Source organism: Syngnathus floridae, chromosome 4 (genome assembly GCF_059516105.1).
Source record: "Syngnathus floridae isolate MCC-2025c chromosome 4, RoL_Sflo_1.0, whole genome shotgun sequence".
NCBI lineage: Eukaryota > Metazoa > Chordata > Actinopteri > Syngnathiformes > Syngnathidae > Syngnathus > Syngnathus floridae.
Window position 1 is genome coordinate 16,432,266 of NC_142416.1, and position 15,732 is coordinate 16,447,997.

The 15,732-nt window shown below is 41.0% G+C and overlaps 1 protein-coding gene across 18 annotated transcripts in view; it reads right to left on the reverse strand.

Annotated features, from left to right (window-relative positions):
- plppr2b (phospholipid phosphatase related 2b) overlaps nucleotides 1–15,732 on the reverse strand; it is a 33,804-nt gene that overhangs the window by 8,210 nt on the left and 9,862 nt on the right. For 4 of the 18 annotated variants that reach the window (XM_088374860.1, XM_088374853.1, XM_088374871.1 and 1 more), the window contains exons 2-4: nucleotides 14,507–14,815; nucleotides 11,510–11,617; nucleotides 4,133–4,321 (exon numbers count right to left, since the gene is read on the reverse strand). In XM_088374860.1, coding sequence (XP_088230986.1) covers nucleotides 4,133–4,321; nucleotides 11,510–11,617 — 297 coding nt within the window. In that variant the 5' untranslated portion in view covers nucleotides 14,507–14,815. Of the gene's footprint in view, nucleotides 1–4,132; nucleotides 4,322–11,509; nucleotides 11,618–12,036; nucleotides 12,061–12,703; nucleotides 12,820–13,072; nucleotides 13,114–14,506; nucleotides 14,833–15,732 lie in introns of those variants that run through there. The other 14 variants (XM_088374870.1, XM_088374865.1, XM_088374869.1 and 11 more) reach the window with 12 other exon arrangements.

Below are 15,732 nucleotides of genomic sequence, written 5' to 3' on the forward strand. Positions count from 1 at the left end.
GATTTTGACAGTTATGTCTCAGTCAAAACAAACAATCACCACTAGCAAAAAGTCCACATGATAATAATATTTCCAAAATGAAGTCTAACTAACAGAAATTCCAAAACAATTTTGACATTGGCCAGAAATATTTGGGCAGCTCAACTCACGACAGATCCGAAATTCAAACCCTGAAACTGAGAATTGTGAGGCTGACATGCTAACTAAGCGTCAACTGTGTGGCGGAATAGATTAAAATTTTGTGGCTTGCATTTGAGGTGAGTTGAAGAATTTCATTTCAATGTATCGAGTGCTTTCCCGCCATCTAGTGGTAACTATAGGTAGTTTCAAATCTTTTTAGTTTAGTCACTAAATGCTATTTGCTAAATGCTGCTTTTTGTGTCAAGGCTTGTTCCTAATCCATGGCAGACTGCAAGAATTTTATTTAAAAAAAAATTTTATTCTCAAAATCTAAGAAAGTGCTGGTGTTTGTTTGACCTTGGAGGCTGCACCCCAAAACAAATTTGCTCTCCAAAGCCCTCAAGAGGCCCTCTTTAACTCCACACTACGGTCAGTCGGCTCAGGCAGAAAATACCGAGGCATCCGAGCACAATGAAGCATTGTTTACGTCCTGCTTGGTCTCCAAGATATGACAGCGCAATTTTCATGCATCCGCAGCTCTCGCTAAATAAAACTTGGCATTTCTGGATGATATGGTTTGCCGCCATGATTCTCTACAATCTCCGCCGCCATGGAGATGCATTATGCATGAGGGCTCTTCGGCGGCTTTATCAGACGGCAACGCATAAACAGAGGAGAACTCTGTCCTGTTGTAGCTTTATTTTGTTTTTTTCGCATATTGTTTTCCTCATCGTAAAGTCGGTCTGTTTTGCGTGTTCCTTCAAAACTGCCCTTCTACGTTTCCGCGAGGTTCAAGAGGTCTATATATAGCCGCTTAGTTTTTCTAGGGTAAAAGCATTTAGCATTTTGTGTATGGAAAACATTCAGAAGTAACAACACACACACCATTTCAAACAGTCACAGCCTCATTCTCCTCGAGTGTTGCACAGTATGAATGCTTTGCCACATGCATCTGAAGCACGTAATTACCATTTGATCCATGATTGGCCAAAGGTTAGTCACAAGATTTGGCAGGCGAACTATAGCAACGAGCTAAATAGTTCAAAGAGCAGCATGATTTGTGCAAACGGTATGATCGGAACTCGTCAACTGCGATGAGATTCTGATGTCTTAAAATACAGCTAGCTAACAGAGAAACAGAAGGAGCATAGCAGAGGGGATGTGCAGCGACAACCTACCACCCACTCACCTTTACCGAGCCACTGAAAATTTGCAGCATTATATCCAAGTAGCACACAAGTGCCTCTATTTGCCTCTCGCTGACTTCCTCACTCTCATTCTGCATCATGAACTGCCTCTTATTTCCCTTCCCTCACCACGTCCGTGCTCATCGGTGGTCATCTTTGTCGATATCAAATCTTTTGAATCATTTATTCACGCATCTCGGGCTGCTACGATCGACGCTGTTTTATGAATAGTCAATGTTAATCGGCAACAAATCGATAATCAAATTAATTTCCTTGTATTTTAATAACTGAGCAATTGTTTAGAGCTATTTTTTTAACTAAAAATTGTCCAGATTTTCATAATTCTTTGAATTCTATAATCCTTCATGAAAGCAGACTGATTTATTATTTGTGTTTAATAAAAAGAAGACATTTGAAAACATTCGATTATTGGGGGAAAATAACAGCCACGAAGATTTCTTGTGTGATATTTCTAATCACTAAATAATACCAAATAAGCAAAAATAATTAAAAATATATTTTTAATACACTTTTATGTAAATTCTAAAAATATTCGATAGTGCCAGCCCGACTTGCGTGAGTTTTCTCTAGTCAAATGATTGAAGTAATTTGATATTCGTGACCGCAGCACATAAATGATTGGCACTCGCATCTATCTGCAAACACCCTGCACGTAAACCTCAGCAGTGAGTACCAAAAAGCATTTTCAAAGATGAAGTTGGTTGATGTTAGTGGAGGAATGTCCTTTTGGTATCCATCACATAAAACACTGAGTCAGATTTGAGAGAGAAGTGAAATCTCGCTGTTGGTTTTTTTTTTCTTTTCCTGCCCATGTTTGAACACACAGGCTTGTGGGATGATGCGTTTTTTTTCCTGAAGCAAGAGTGAACGCAGATGCTCTTACTTTAAAAAAAATAAACCTTCACACTCCAGGCAATCCGCTCCCACTCGGAGAAGCTCACATAGCCCCTCACTAATCGACTGCAAGCTCGGCTAACATAAATACACTGTCAAAAGTGCCATCTGTGCGCTAGCAAATCATTTAGAACATTTTCAGTGGAGCCTAAACTTCAATCTTAAATGTAAACAAAACATTTAAGAGACACGACAGGCAGGCTTTATGCTGACTGTCAACTCCTCCGAGTTTGTGACAAGGCATTTTAACACTCATTGTGCTAAGTGACTGAATAATTATAGTCCCCATCAACTGAAGAAAGGAATCGACAAAAGTATTAGGACGTGTGGTTGTTACTCCTACAGAAAGACTATGGATGAAATAAAGCTGAAGCCCAAAATTGTTGATTTTCCACATTCAACACTACCAACTATTCGTTTTTGGATTTTGAAAGTTAAGAGGCTTTAGCCAAACTCGATTGATAAATAAACGGACTGACGAGGGCACGATCAGCTCAATCTGTAAGTGACGATCATAAACCAAACGTTGGACAATTTTTGTTATTAATTAATCAACTGTGTGAAACAATTTGGTGTCACATCTGACCTCTTGCTTTTAGGCATAACTAAATTGTCAACTGTGGGACAAAACCAAGCAACATGGTGAAAAAAGATTGTGGTTTCTGACTTCCTTCCAGATCCAAAAATGTGCATGTTAGGTTAACTCAACTAGGTTAACTCTAAATTGTTCATAGGTATGAATGTGAAAAACTATTTGTCCAGGGTACATCTCCTTTCTCGCACTGAGCACATACCGTGTCCCAAGACTTTTGCTCATAAAGCTTTGATTCCAATGATTTACTTTACCAAGTGCAGCAGCAAACAAAATGACTTAATTAGCACTTGTTTATAATCTATTTGAGAGTGTGTGTACATGAAAGCACACACGCACACACACACAGGCGGGAGCGTGCGTAATGTTCCGTAATGTCGCAGCGAGGCAACCGTGTCGTAACGCCACTTTACTGTAGGACATCAAAGAGACAACAAGCCCGAGGGGACAAGGCAGACATGGAGACACAGCTTTGATGAGGATGTGCAGATGTTTCATTATTAATAATAAGCCTGCGTGTAGCCGGGGAAGTGTAACTACACTTTGGATTTATTTCTCGTTGACGGAGCGTTTATGTTTTGGAGTGGTTCAATCCTTACAAGTAAAACATAAAAGACAACGCGAAACTCAAAAGGGGATTAAAATTATGAGCAAGAAATGTTAGGTTAATTCTCCATGTACGCCATTTCAAGATTCAAGATTCAAGAGTTTTTTATTCGCCATGTTTGACGAAATACAGCACTGAGAGAAAATGTGAACAGACAAGTTAACTTCCCAAGCTAGCTGCTATTTAGCCACTAGCTAAATGGATAGATGGCGACTTGTATGACAGTTTATGGCTGAGTCATCAGTGTTTAACATGTTTATGGCAGGATAAATTAATATTGTGTAAAAATCAATAGATAACCGTGAACATTTCCTGAGGGTGGACATCTTAAAAAATTTGTCCAGACAAATTGAAGGGAGGCCATGCAGTGTCACGGAAAGCGTGTGACTTTCAGTATTCAAGTTACAAAACAAATAAAGCCGCGTTCGATTCTGTTCTAAAGCTGCGAACGGACACACTCTGCGCACTGTGGCTCTCGAACTGCACCGCGGAGGATGATTTCAGTTGCCGGTTGCCATGGTTATGACACGGCACGCATGCACACACTGAGAAGCGAGACCACGAGGACGCACACCTACACACATCGCTCCTCGCTAAAAAACCACAAGCGCCATGTGCATGAGGGGAACTATGAATCGCTGTGTGTGTGCGCGTCACACATTTTTGACACCTGTGGAAGCGTGGCATCTTCAATGATGGATACTGACTCACCGTCACAGTCGGGATGGCCGTAACCAGGGAGTAGACGAGCACAGGAGGCGCCTTGCTGTAGTCCTCCGGTCCCGGGTACGGCTTGGAGTAGGCTTTGTCGAAGCAGAAGAAGCCCTGAACGTGCACGGGGAAGGTGTCCGTGTACTCAAAGTAGTACGCCAGCAGCACAGTCCCCGCCATGATGACCAGCTGGAAATAAAACATATTGGTTCCAGCTTTAGGGCTCGGATCTGCTCCAAAAAAAAAAAAAGTGAAACCTTTAAAATCCTTCACGGCGCAAAAATGATGGATCCCTCCGTAATGTGTCAAATGAATCAAGTATGCGTGGAGAGATAGCGAGGGAAGAGGAGGAGGGGGAGGGCGGGAGTAAGCGATGAAGTCGGCAGGAGACAAATCAGGAGAAATACGTATCGACGAGCGCTGATAAGAGCCGGAGAGCAAGAGATAGATGCCTTCAGCGAGCGTGAGCGGGTAGAGAAACACATTAATGAGGAGGGAAAAAATACTTTTTGAAAGAGGAGGAGGAGGAAGAGGGGGATGAAGCACAGATGGCACAAATAGGAGCAGAGAGGTTCGGAGAAGACGAAGCAGGACGTGGACGGAAAAGCGTCTTGGATCTGAGTAAAGGGGTCGGCGGGATTACACGCTTGCGTGACCTTTCTGCGTAGCCCAACTTATTCTAGCGCACTGGTGAGCTGCTTTTAGAAAACACCAGCCGCACATTATGCACGAGAAGCCGTCAAGCGTGAAATATGACCTTTTTAGCAAACGGTCACAAAGCATAAAATCAACACTGACGTAAGTGGATGCAAAAAAAAAAAAAAAAGTCGCAATTCGGCGCAAGCGAGGCAGATGCGCTGAATATTCATTTGCACTCCAATTATTAACAAAACGCTAATTCCTATACTCATATAACACCCCCCCACCTTCCTGCTCAAGTGTTCTAATTCGATACGAGAAGATTTGTCTGCCAGCGAGGAAGAATTTGAAAAGTAAGCTCCCGTCCCCCTACAAAAGCAAGAACTTTAAAAACAGTGACCTTATAACCACAGCTTCGTGTTTGCCGTTACAAATTTGGAATATAATTACCATAATAACCTGGCAACATAATTGGCATTTAAGATAATAGAGGACACACATGTATGCTGATTTTGTACTTATTTATTCATTCGGAGATTTCAAGCCTCCATCAAAGCGACCGCCTCATTCATTATGGAGATGAAGGGACCCGCTTTACTTAACACTCACTCAGCCTTAATATGGAAGTGCAACGGTGGTCTGATTCACTCCTTCCTGTATGTGCATTTTTTTTTTTTTTTTTTTTACAGAAGAGGCACTCGCCTACAAGTCGAGTAAATATTGAATGTGTCATTAAGAATGAATGGTGAAATTTTGGCTGTAAAATTGTGAATTTGTGGAAAAAACGAAAAATTTTTGGAATACGTTGAAGGTGGAACTGTAAAAATCGGTTAAAAAATATTGCATAAATTAGACGCCAAAAAGAGGAATAAAATGGAAGGAGAAAGTTAATGGAGTCGAATAACGTGTGAAGGCCATCAGCCTTCAGACAATAAACCCAACTGGCAACCCACTCCTAACCTGAAACGTTCATAAATCGAGGTCACATTTCCCATTATAATACATAGAAATGTAATTAATCTGTTCCAGCAGCCCCAAAACTTAGCAGTAAATATAATTACTTTTTTTCTAACAAGTTTGTGGTTAAAAACAAATATCATGCAGACATTGCCTGTTCACCAACATCACCACTGGAGCACAAACACAGCATGAAAGGTGACCACCGATCTAGAGCACCAAAGCAGGAGATTCATGGTTGCTATGGCAATGTCAGGAATCCTTTCATCATTCGAGCAAGCGCACCATAAACAAGATTTTCAAGAAATTCAAATAAAATACGATGATACATCTTTGCTTTAAAACGTGCAATCGCAAAGGACGCGAGCGCTTGTCTGAACGTGCTAGCAAATCTCACAAACACCCCCGGCTTCTCGTTTATATATAGGCCAACATTATCAAGCGGCTCTTTCCGTGGCCTTCTCCCATGCTTGTCGCCTTGGACATGAGTTCCGACTGCGTGGGATCGCCCGTGTGTGTTTTCAGAGTCTGTGGGCATGTGGGTGCAGTCTGAGGAGGAACTACAGAAGGCGCGAGGGAGGGATGGCGAGAGAGCAAAGTGTAGGATGGCTGAGAGAAAGATTTACATTGTTAAACCAGGATGGCGTTCCCAGCGGAGGTATGTCACGTCGTTTAGCATCTGGTTTTACATTTCATAAGCATAATAGATGTCTGATCTAATTGACTATGCTGTCAGTCGAACCGTTTCACCTCCACTTGGACAAAAAAAAAAGTCTTCTGCTATGCAGATTCATTTGAATATTCATAAAGGTCATGCTGATGATTTCTAATTGACGTCGAGTCACCTACGACTTGGATTTGCATAAAAGTCATTCTCAAAGGTGTAAGAACAAATGACAACTGCTCACAAACTCAGGCCAGGTCAAAGTGGGTCAAGGTGGGCTGTCAGAATCCTTTGCTGCATTTATTAGTTCAATCTGGTCTGTAAAAAGTTGTGACCTCAAGAGAAAGAACAAATGTTCAAATGTTTATTATTATTATTATTATTATTATTATTATTATTATTATTATTATTGTGGAAAACTCAAAATGTTTCTGGAAGGGTAATGTATTACGAGCTGGCTGCAATGTTTGGAAAAAATGTTTACCAAGGGAACTAATAAAATATCGCAAAATACAACGTATGAACATGTTCGGTTAGTTTAAAAGGAACTGAACAGAACGAGAGTAAAATATTCAAATTTGTCAGCTCTTAAGGTAGCTTCAGTCAGCTGATTTTGGAGGATGACCCTCCTTTGACTGGCCTAGTAAACTGAAAGGATTATTCTACCACGCAATTAAGATTTAATGAGCATACCTCTCAACTTCAAAAGCAGCGAAAAGCAAAGAAATCAAAGTGACGGTTGTGACAGGAAAAAAAGAGGCAAATCCCCCTTTTAAAGCCTTTTCACTGTACAAGTGTAAAATAAAATATGGCAATAATAGCGTGCTATGGGAGCAATGTCTCTTGAGACCAAAACGTGCGAGCTTTTACAAGGTTCCTCCCTGGAGCCAGATGGTAAAGGAGTCAACAAGCTGACAGAGGGTGAGGAGACGTTCATGGGTGCCCATGTGAAGACGACAGAACCCTGCTGAAAGGAAATTCACCACGTGACAACCCTTAAATCAAAAGCACTATTTTGTGAGATTTTAGCTTTTAAAATATTATGCAGGTGGATGATGAAAGCACACGGCTACTCAAAAGGAGCACATCTTAGTGGTTAGCACGCCCTCTAGCGTCCAGAAACTGTATTACAACACAATAAACAAAGTGGAAAAAAATATTGCATGTCCACCATTTTCCTGTTTTGTTTCATGTTTATCAATTACACTGATAAACAATCAATGTTTACATTCTAATCTATTAATAAATCACTCTAGAATAGCCCTTACAGAGTTTATTGTGTATTCAACGGTGATAAGAAGGTACGTATCAGATATGACAAGACCATCCATCCAAAGTGGTAACAAGTGGAAAGATGGCAGCTAACGAGTGTTCGCTTGTTAGCTAAAACTCTCGAGATCCTCACGGCAACCAAGAAATGGTAGCGCAGCAGAATGTCATATAATGCGGGAATGAGCACCGAATGTATCTTTATGCACGTTTCCTTTCATCCATGTGAATGCACAAAATGAAAAGGCAGCTTGATTATGGTGTGAAATGTTCGATTAAATGAGCAGGAAAATGAGCTCCAGAGATTAATCATGGGTATATTTTAATACACAAGCGTGCAGCTTCCACTCATGCCTCTTTCATCTCGTTGGTATGAATTCTACTTGGGGGAGGTTAGAGCTGCAACGTTTAGTTTTTTTTCTTTCTAGTTTGGTAAACAGAATATGCAAGAAGGAGCTTTGTTAGTGAGTGTATCTGGAAAAACTGTGAGTTGAAATTTGTTGAGGGCGGATGCTTGGCAAGAAACAGACCATTTTTTTGGAGGGAGGCGGGGAGCGGGAAAAAAGAAGCAAACACACTCCACCAAAGTCTCGCCTAGAGGTAAAAGATGTACGGAGGCAGAGTCAATCTGGCAATGGAATGAGGATGAAATGTGCAAATGTAAAAGGAAAGGAAGCTGTTTTGTTGTCGCGAGCTGTGTGCCCGATGTAGCTTGATAACTGGGATGCTATTTATAATTGCTGCAGTCAGTGCTCTGCTGAATTCACGACCGTGATCGAGAAAGATGCTCAAGACACCAGCACACCTTGGGTGAGGGCTCAGTGGGAGCCTAACGGATGATGTCAGTAAAAAAGGCACAGATAAAAAAATTAAAAAAACAATTGACGGACTTGAAGGCAGTCATCTCTAACGTTTTTTTTTTTTTTGGCACCATAGCTTGATTTTGTGTAAAGATGTATTTTGACAGAGTGGCATAGAAACGAAGCTCATTAAAAATACAACTCACAATGATGCTGAATCGACATTTTGTTAGATGCTGGGATTCTAAATGGTGTAAATCAGAATAGTTGTGCATGCAATCAATTCTACTTGACATTTTTATCAAAAATAGGGATTGGACTCCATCAGATTTCAAAAAGATTTCTCACTTTTTGTGAGGTCTGAAAGTATTCCTATTTTTTTGAAAGTGTCAAAGGCAGGCTTTCACATTCAATTTTAAAAGATTGAGCAAATGGGGGAAGAAAAATGACGACTCAGTGAGAATAAAGAAGCAGCTTCAAAACCAAAAGTTTGAGCGCAAGATAAAATGTGCTATCTAAGATAGTGGCAGACCAGCCTCGAGACAAGAAGCGATAACGAAATGGAGAGCGGCCGACAGTGGATTTTAGAAAGATTCAGAAACTGGTGAAAAGCGTCAGAGTCAGCAGAGCAACACTGTACTACAGAAAAAGAAATAGCAAATAGGTAATGAGATGATAATGTAACAACTAAGGAGTGAGCGCCCTGCGGGGGGAGCCATGTTACACAATGTTGCTTCAAAAAGAACTATGACAAAAAAAAAAATCACTTTCATTGTGTTGACCAAAGCAGAACGCTCCTAACAAACTGCGACATGTGGCATGAGGTGGGCACATTGACAAGCTTTTCGTGACTAGGGAAGGCAAGCGTGGGGGAAGGGGAAATGGAGAGCTCCGAAAGGGTTTACATTATTACTCAGGGCAATGAGTGCTGGAGAGCAATGACACTTGATGGATCTCGGATCTGTCGGGAGAGACCGACTGGGGAGAGGTTGAGAGGCTGTCAGAGAGAATAACAGGCGATGAGAGGCGTATCAGTGAAGTGTTAAAAAAAAAAAAAAATCCTTTTATCTCCAAAGGATGTCAAAAAGAAGCCAATGTGAGAAAATAAGGAGGGAAATAAAAGCAATCGGAAGATGCTGGCTGAACCTGCGGGGATTGTGAGATATTTGTGCGGCTTTAACGAAGGTGTGCCGGGTTGCACAATGAAGCTATTAATGGGTGTGCGGCACAAAAAAACACGCAGCTTGTACAATGAAAACACGTGGGGGGTGCAAAAAAAAAACATTTAAATTTGTTTTTTTTCATTGCTAGCGTTCTCATGACAACCTGCTTTTAATAATTTTAAAATAAAACAATAATTCAACACCTGCAGAATTAATAAATCATGTTTCATTATTTGCTTAGTCTAAATCAAATTAATCTAAAATTTTGCAGTATCCCAAAACTGTATTTCATTTGCTCATCAGTTAAATTCTATCATCGTTTAAATTTATTTATTTATCTGAAGACCCAAACTTTTCTTCTCAATTCTTGAATCGTAACACTTTGAATAATTTAACCTTATATTGCTGGTCCCAAATTGAAGGAGTCGAGAACAAAGCTCATCCAGCTGATTGTGGCATAGGCTCCAAGGACCGGCGGGTGTGTATTATGTTTGGAGCGGCACGGGCTAATTGGGTTTCATTTCTAATTAGGTCAATTAATTAGGGAATGCAGCCGATACCGCGAGCGCTCCATCAGGTCATTTGAGGATTAGGCAAAGAGGAGGTGGGAAGAAAGTCGTGGGAAGAGCGGAGGATGACTTCAGTGAAGGTAATTCTGACACAGATAGGGTTTCCCCTCCTCAAAAAAGTGATTCTTCTCTTTTTTCTTTTTCATTTGAATACATATGAATTGTCAATTTCCCAACATCACCAATCATCTGCTGAGAATCTGTGATGATGTCTGTGATGATATCAAAGTGAATGCCTGAAAACTTCCTCACCATCCCTACTGCCAGATATCCATGACAACTAGGACAGCTTCGGTTTTGTTATTTGAGGGGAAAAAAAAAAGGCCGTTCAGTAACACGTTAGGAGTACGGCAGCATCAGTTACCATGGCGATGCTTCCAGCTGAAAAGCAAACCATTGCCATGACAGCCAAGATTCCTTGGTGTCATTGTACAAGCTTTAAAATAAAAAAATGTTTTTGTGTTTTCTTAATTAGCAACCAGAACATTCTTTAAAAAAAATGTCTCAAAAGTCACACCAAAATGTCATCACGAGATCATCAAGACCTTAAAAGCCTAATGACAATGCATCTTTTCAAATAGCTTAACACTATGGCAAAACTTTAGAAAACTAAAAATGACAAACACACTGCATTTATAACATTTAAAAAAAACTGCATTTGACAGACGTAAAAGATTCTACAGGATGCGACGGAGCCAACTTGTAAGTGCCTTGGCTAATTTAATCAAATCAATCACATTTTATGGGAGCCAGTGGACTGAATACAAATTCAGCTAATTCGACCACTTTCCCAGCTGATGCCCATTGTTATTTTTAATCCGCCTTAAAACGCTTGTGAAGTGTCAGAAGAAAGAAATATGAAACCAAGTGGAAGGAACAGGAGATGAATATGCAAATGCAAATATATGCAAACGATTCATTGGTCCATCAGATACGGATGAATTATTTTCTTGAAATGCTTTTCTTTCTATGTGAGTTATATTAGAAATAGTTTGTTTGTAATTTGGATGCAGTTATGCTCAAATTGGATAAATTATAAGCTTCAAGTACACTCTCATCATAATGATGACTCGTAATTTTTCAAGGCAAGGTCTGACGGCATTAAAAAACATCTTGGCGAAAACCGTGTTGTATCATCCCTCCTACATGGCGCATACCTAATTAGGAGCATCTGGCATGCTCTTGCGACATATCAAGAGTTACCTTTAAGAAGACAGCCTCAAACTGTTTTGCAGAGCTCCTCATGCATACGGCATAGAAGTTTAAAGTTAAAATAACCCCAAAAGCTTCATCTGAGTGAAGGCCACGAGTCTTACCTCTACAAAGAGGAAGCATGGCACAATATAGGTGCTGGTCTTTTGATAGCTGCTGTCACCGAGAAGTTTCATCTCCCGCCTTTGGCTTGCCAGCCTCGTGTCAATCATCTGGAAAGATGGATGGAAAAGCTTCAGTTCACTTGATTAGTACAGCGGGAGTCAAATGAGTCAGCGAATTAGGGGAATCAATCAAGAATCCCAAATCTGAACCACTACCACAAATAAAATGGTGCAAATTTGGCAATTGAATTATAGTGATTATATGAAATGGATTCGCAATTCTAAAAATACGAGTGTCTCATAACTAAAATGAAAAAATATTTGCTTAATTTACTATTAATATTTCATAAATATAACTATTTGATTGTTGCTGAAATAGAAGTGCTATTTTATATTATTAATTGCAATTCCCATTATATGTTAGCATGAAGCTAGCAGACAAAGTTCTGTTAATGATTATGGCAGCAAAGCTCTGTGATTTAAACTAAATAGATTGCCACTTTGTGGTGGTCGGCAAGAACATGTACCTTCTCATTTGGAGATCTGCCAGACTGCACAATTAGGTGAGTCGGAAGCGAGAAAAAACAAAAAAAACCACAAACTGTTGGAGATTCAGATATATAAATAAAAGAAACACATTGGCCATCTCTAATTTTGCAACTAATCGATTGATTTAAGGTTTCCACTGCCTAGGAAACAAAAGCGCCACAGTATAATTGATCCTCCACTGTGCTTAAGTGTTGGCCAATAAATTGATTGATACACAGTGGTAGATCATGAACCACATGAAAGACTTTTTTTTTTTTTTTTGCATATACCTAATCAGGTGCGGTGTGATGTTAAAAAACAAAAGCCTGGTTTAAAAAAAGATGAGAGGGACAAAAAAGTCATGCTGCAGACATTGAGAGAGAGAAAGAGAGAAAGAGGCGCAGCAGCAGGGAAAAAAAATAGCGAGATAAAACGGTAACACTTGAGGGGAAACTGTGCCACTTCCAAGAAGTCCCCCTACGTGGGACAAAAGAATGAATTGGAGGTGACAAGAAGAAGGCCATCTTTGAAAAATGGAGGAGTTCCTCACATGAAAAGGGACAGTCTCAGCTTTGTAAAAAACGAGAACACCTCAAAGATGATAGAACTTCAAAATCAGGCCACCAGCAAAAATTCAATCGTCTCATTTATATTTTGCCTCCTCACATTTGCTTAGCTCCACAATGACGACAACTTTAGAGGATATATCTTTTGCCGCCATGCCAGCCCTCACGCCGATCGATTTTCGTTGCCGTTGAGAAGAATTACAAAGGACGGCGCACCTGAACACCAAAGATAGGAGTGAATGAATGTTGCAATTTAAGTTCCTTGGTCTGTCGCAGTCTTTTCAGTAAACTCATGTACTGTATATCACCGAATGTAGATTGTGGATTTCTTTTCTTCAGGTTCTGGTCTTTGTAATGGAAATTGGGTAGTGCTTTTGTGCCAATTTTCCCATTGTGCGGCATCTAATCAAATCACGATTAGTGGTGGGTAAGTACCACTACCGATTATCGGTACCGATATCAGCCTTACCAGATATTGGTATCTGCGACGCCAACTTTCACGATGAGGAACTAAAAATTGAGAAAAATAAAAAATAAATGTCTTGTGACAACTCATTTATCCAAAGCCGAGTGGATATAATAACACATCGTTTCCGCTATCAACATTCAAGGTCGTAGCGGTTCATTTGTTGATTTTGCAGGAGCTAGATGAAGAGATCTGTTCTCACTCGAATGTTCCTGTTGGGCTACAAAAGTCCTTCGAAGGTTTCCTCTCAGTCGAAGGCCTCGTTTGTGTCAAGTAAAAGACTTACTGGCTGTTTTATTAAGGCAAGCCATCGCCGAGGCTTTGGGTTGGCTTCGAAGCGATTGAATCAAGGTTGTTTCACAAAGAGAGGTGAACCACTTACTGGTGTGAATCACATTTCGCATTGGAAGAATCAGCTATCTTACCGTTCCAGCAGAGAACGCTCCTTTCAGGTAAGGAAACCAATTTAAAGCCCGTGAATGGTTTGTAATTTGATATGTGAACCACAACAGAGCTCATTTTTCCAGCTGTTGGAAAAGAGGTCACATAGACCTCCAGCTTTCACCTTGGCTGAGTAGCAAAGTTTCTAATGATGCTCTGTGCACAAATTAAATGACGTATATTGCACTCACAGCAGACAAGAGTTACGGGGCTCATTAGTCAAGCTCTCGGATCTTAAACTTAGGCGCCCCGATTTCCCCTTTACAGTATTTCATTCTGCCTCACGGGAGATACTAATTTATTTTTATGCCTGTGACTTTATTCACTATTATCCGAGCTGAGCCTCATTAAGATTTTAATGAGTTTAATAGCATTCACTGAACCTGTGAGGAAAAAAACTTGCAATGACAAAAGAGTGTGCGGAGATTACACTCGCTTGCCACTTTACAGGAACGCCCAAGAAACAAAACGACATATTGCAATTTGACCGCCAGTAAATAATGAGACTCACAATTAGGAAAGGGGGGGGGGGTGATTGGCGGTTGTAATCAGTGGTAATTATATTTCCTCAAATAGTAGCCCAGGGTAGTAATGGCCCCAATTAATTCTCCAATTAAAAGGTGGTCGATGAAGATGGCCCATGCCACCGTGTGTCGCAAATAGTTGGAGAAGACATCAGCCATCACTGTACAGTAGGTGTTCTGGCACACGCATTCATGAAAGTTCCGCTGGGAATCCACAACGTGGCTTTTGATGCACCCGTCACCTCAAGCAAAGAGATGCCATCAGACATAAAGCTAGCGTGACTGATTGTCTCTGGTGTCTTTCACATTGATGCGCATCCATCAGTTTCCCTCGGCCACAAAAGAACCAGTTCACTATATCGCCAGTGCGCACACATGCACACGCACGTGCCTGCGCTCTTCCAGATTTTAATATCAACACATCTTTTTCCATCGATCCAACAAGTGGTGTTACATAACTCTTAGAACTCACCTTAAAGCTCTCGCCGGTTCAAGCTGTCACAAGGGCCACCTTGGAGTCTTTCTAGTAGGATTTGAGCCTGGGGTCCATTCTGCGGTTCCGTCTCTGGTCTTTCCAAAAAGCACAACCTCTTCTCACTTGATCGCTGAAAAGTCCGAGAGGCTCAGAGTGAACGGTGAGGTTCTTGCCTGCGTGCGATAACCCGCAGCGTCTTTCCCAGCCTACGTCTGCAGTCCGCCGCTAGCTCGTCGAGATGAACATGATGATCTTCAACAGCACTTCAAGGCTAATTAGTCAAGTACAGTGGATCCACAAGCTGAGCTAGAGGAAGAGAGAGAAAGGCTGGTGGGTGTCGTCGCTGGTGAATACGAGAGGATGGAGAGCGGAAAAGAGAGAGACGGGGGGGATGGAGAGAAAGTGTGTGCGCATCTGCATGGATGTGTGGGAGCAGAGAGGCGGAGAAGAAGAGGGGGGAAGAAGAGAGGGGGGCAATATAGAAGAAGAAAATATGACAGCGGGAGAGGGCACAGCAGATCAAAAAGGTTTACACACCAATGCCAGGATATTATGATGTAAAATAAAAATGAGACCATGATAAATCATTTCAAAACTTTGTGTTTAGGTCATAAAATGTGCTACTCGGTTAAAAAAATCATATCGGAACTTTGACCTTAGCTAAGGTTCAAGTTTCATCTGAAGGCAAAGAGGTTTGATTAAATTTGTGTTGCCACAATTGGCAGGAATTGTGAACACCGCCCAAACTCTTCAGCCTTCTGATGTCATGGCAAAATTTTTTTAGATATTTATTTTAGGATCCGCATGTTCAAGAATGCTGCAGTGGACAGCTGGTCAAGTGTGACCGTGTAGCTACCCTGGGGGACTTGCCACACAAGACTGAACTTGGTGAGCAAATCAGCCCTGAAAATGGCCGACAGCTTTCCCCACCACCGCTTATTTGCGAGATGGCTATTCAGGGTTCCTTTTTTTATTATCGTTCACAAAGACCATTATGTAATAACGTGGTTGATTTTCAAATTACTGCATGCAACTAACCACTCATGGCAAATTAGCATTTTCTTTTTTTACGCTACTAAGAACGATCAAAATCTTGCATTGTCAAAGATGACAAGCTGCGGTTCCCATGGAGACCTGAGCGAAGGCAGACGCATTTAAAGAGCACTGTAGATGAAACGAGTACCACTTGAAAATGGCCTTGCACACAAGAGAGCGAAAAAAAA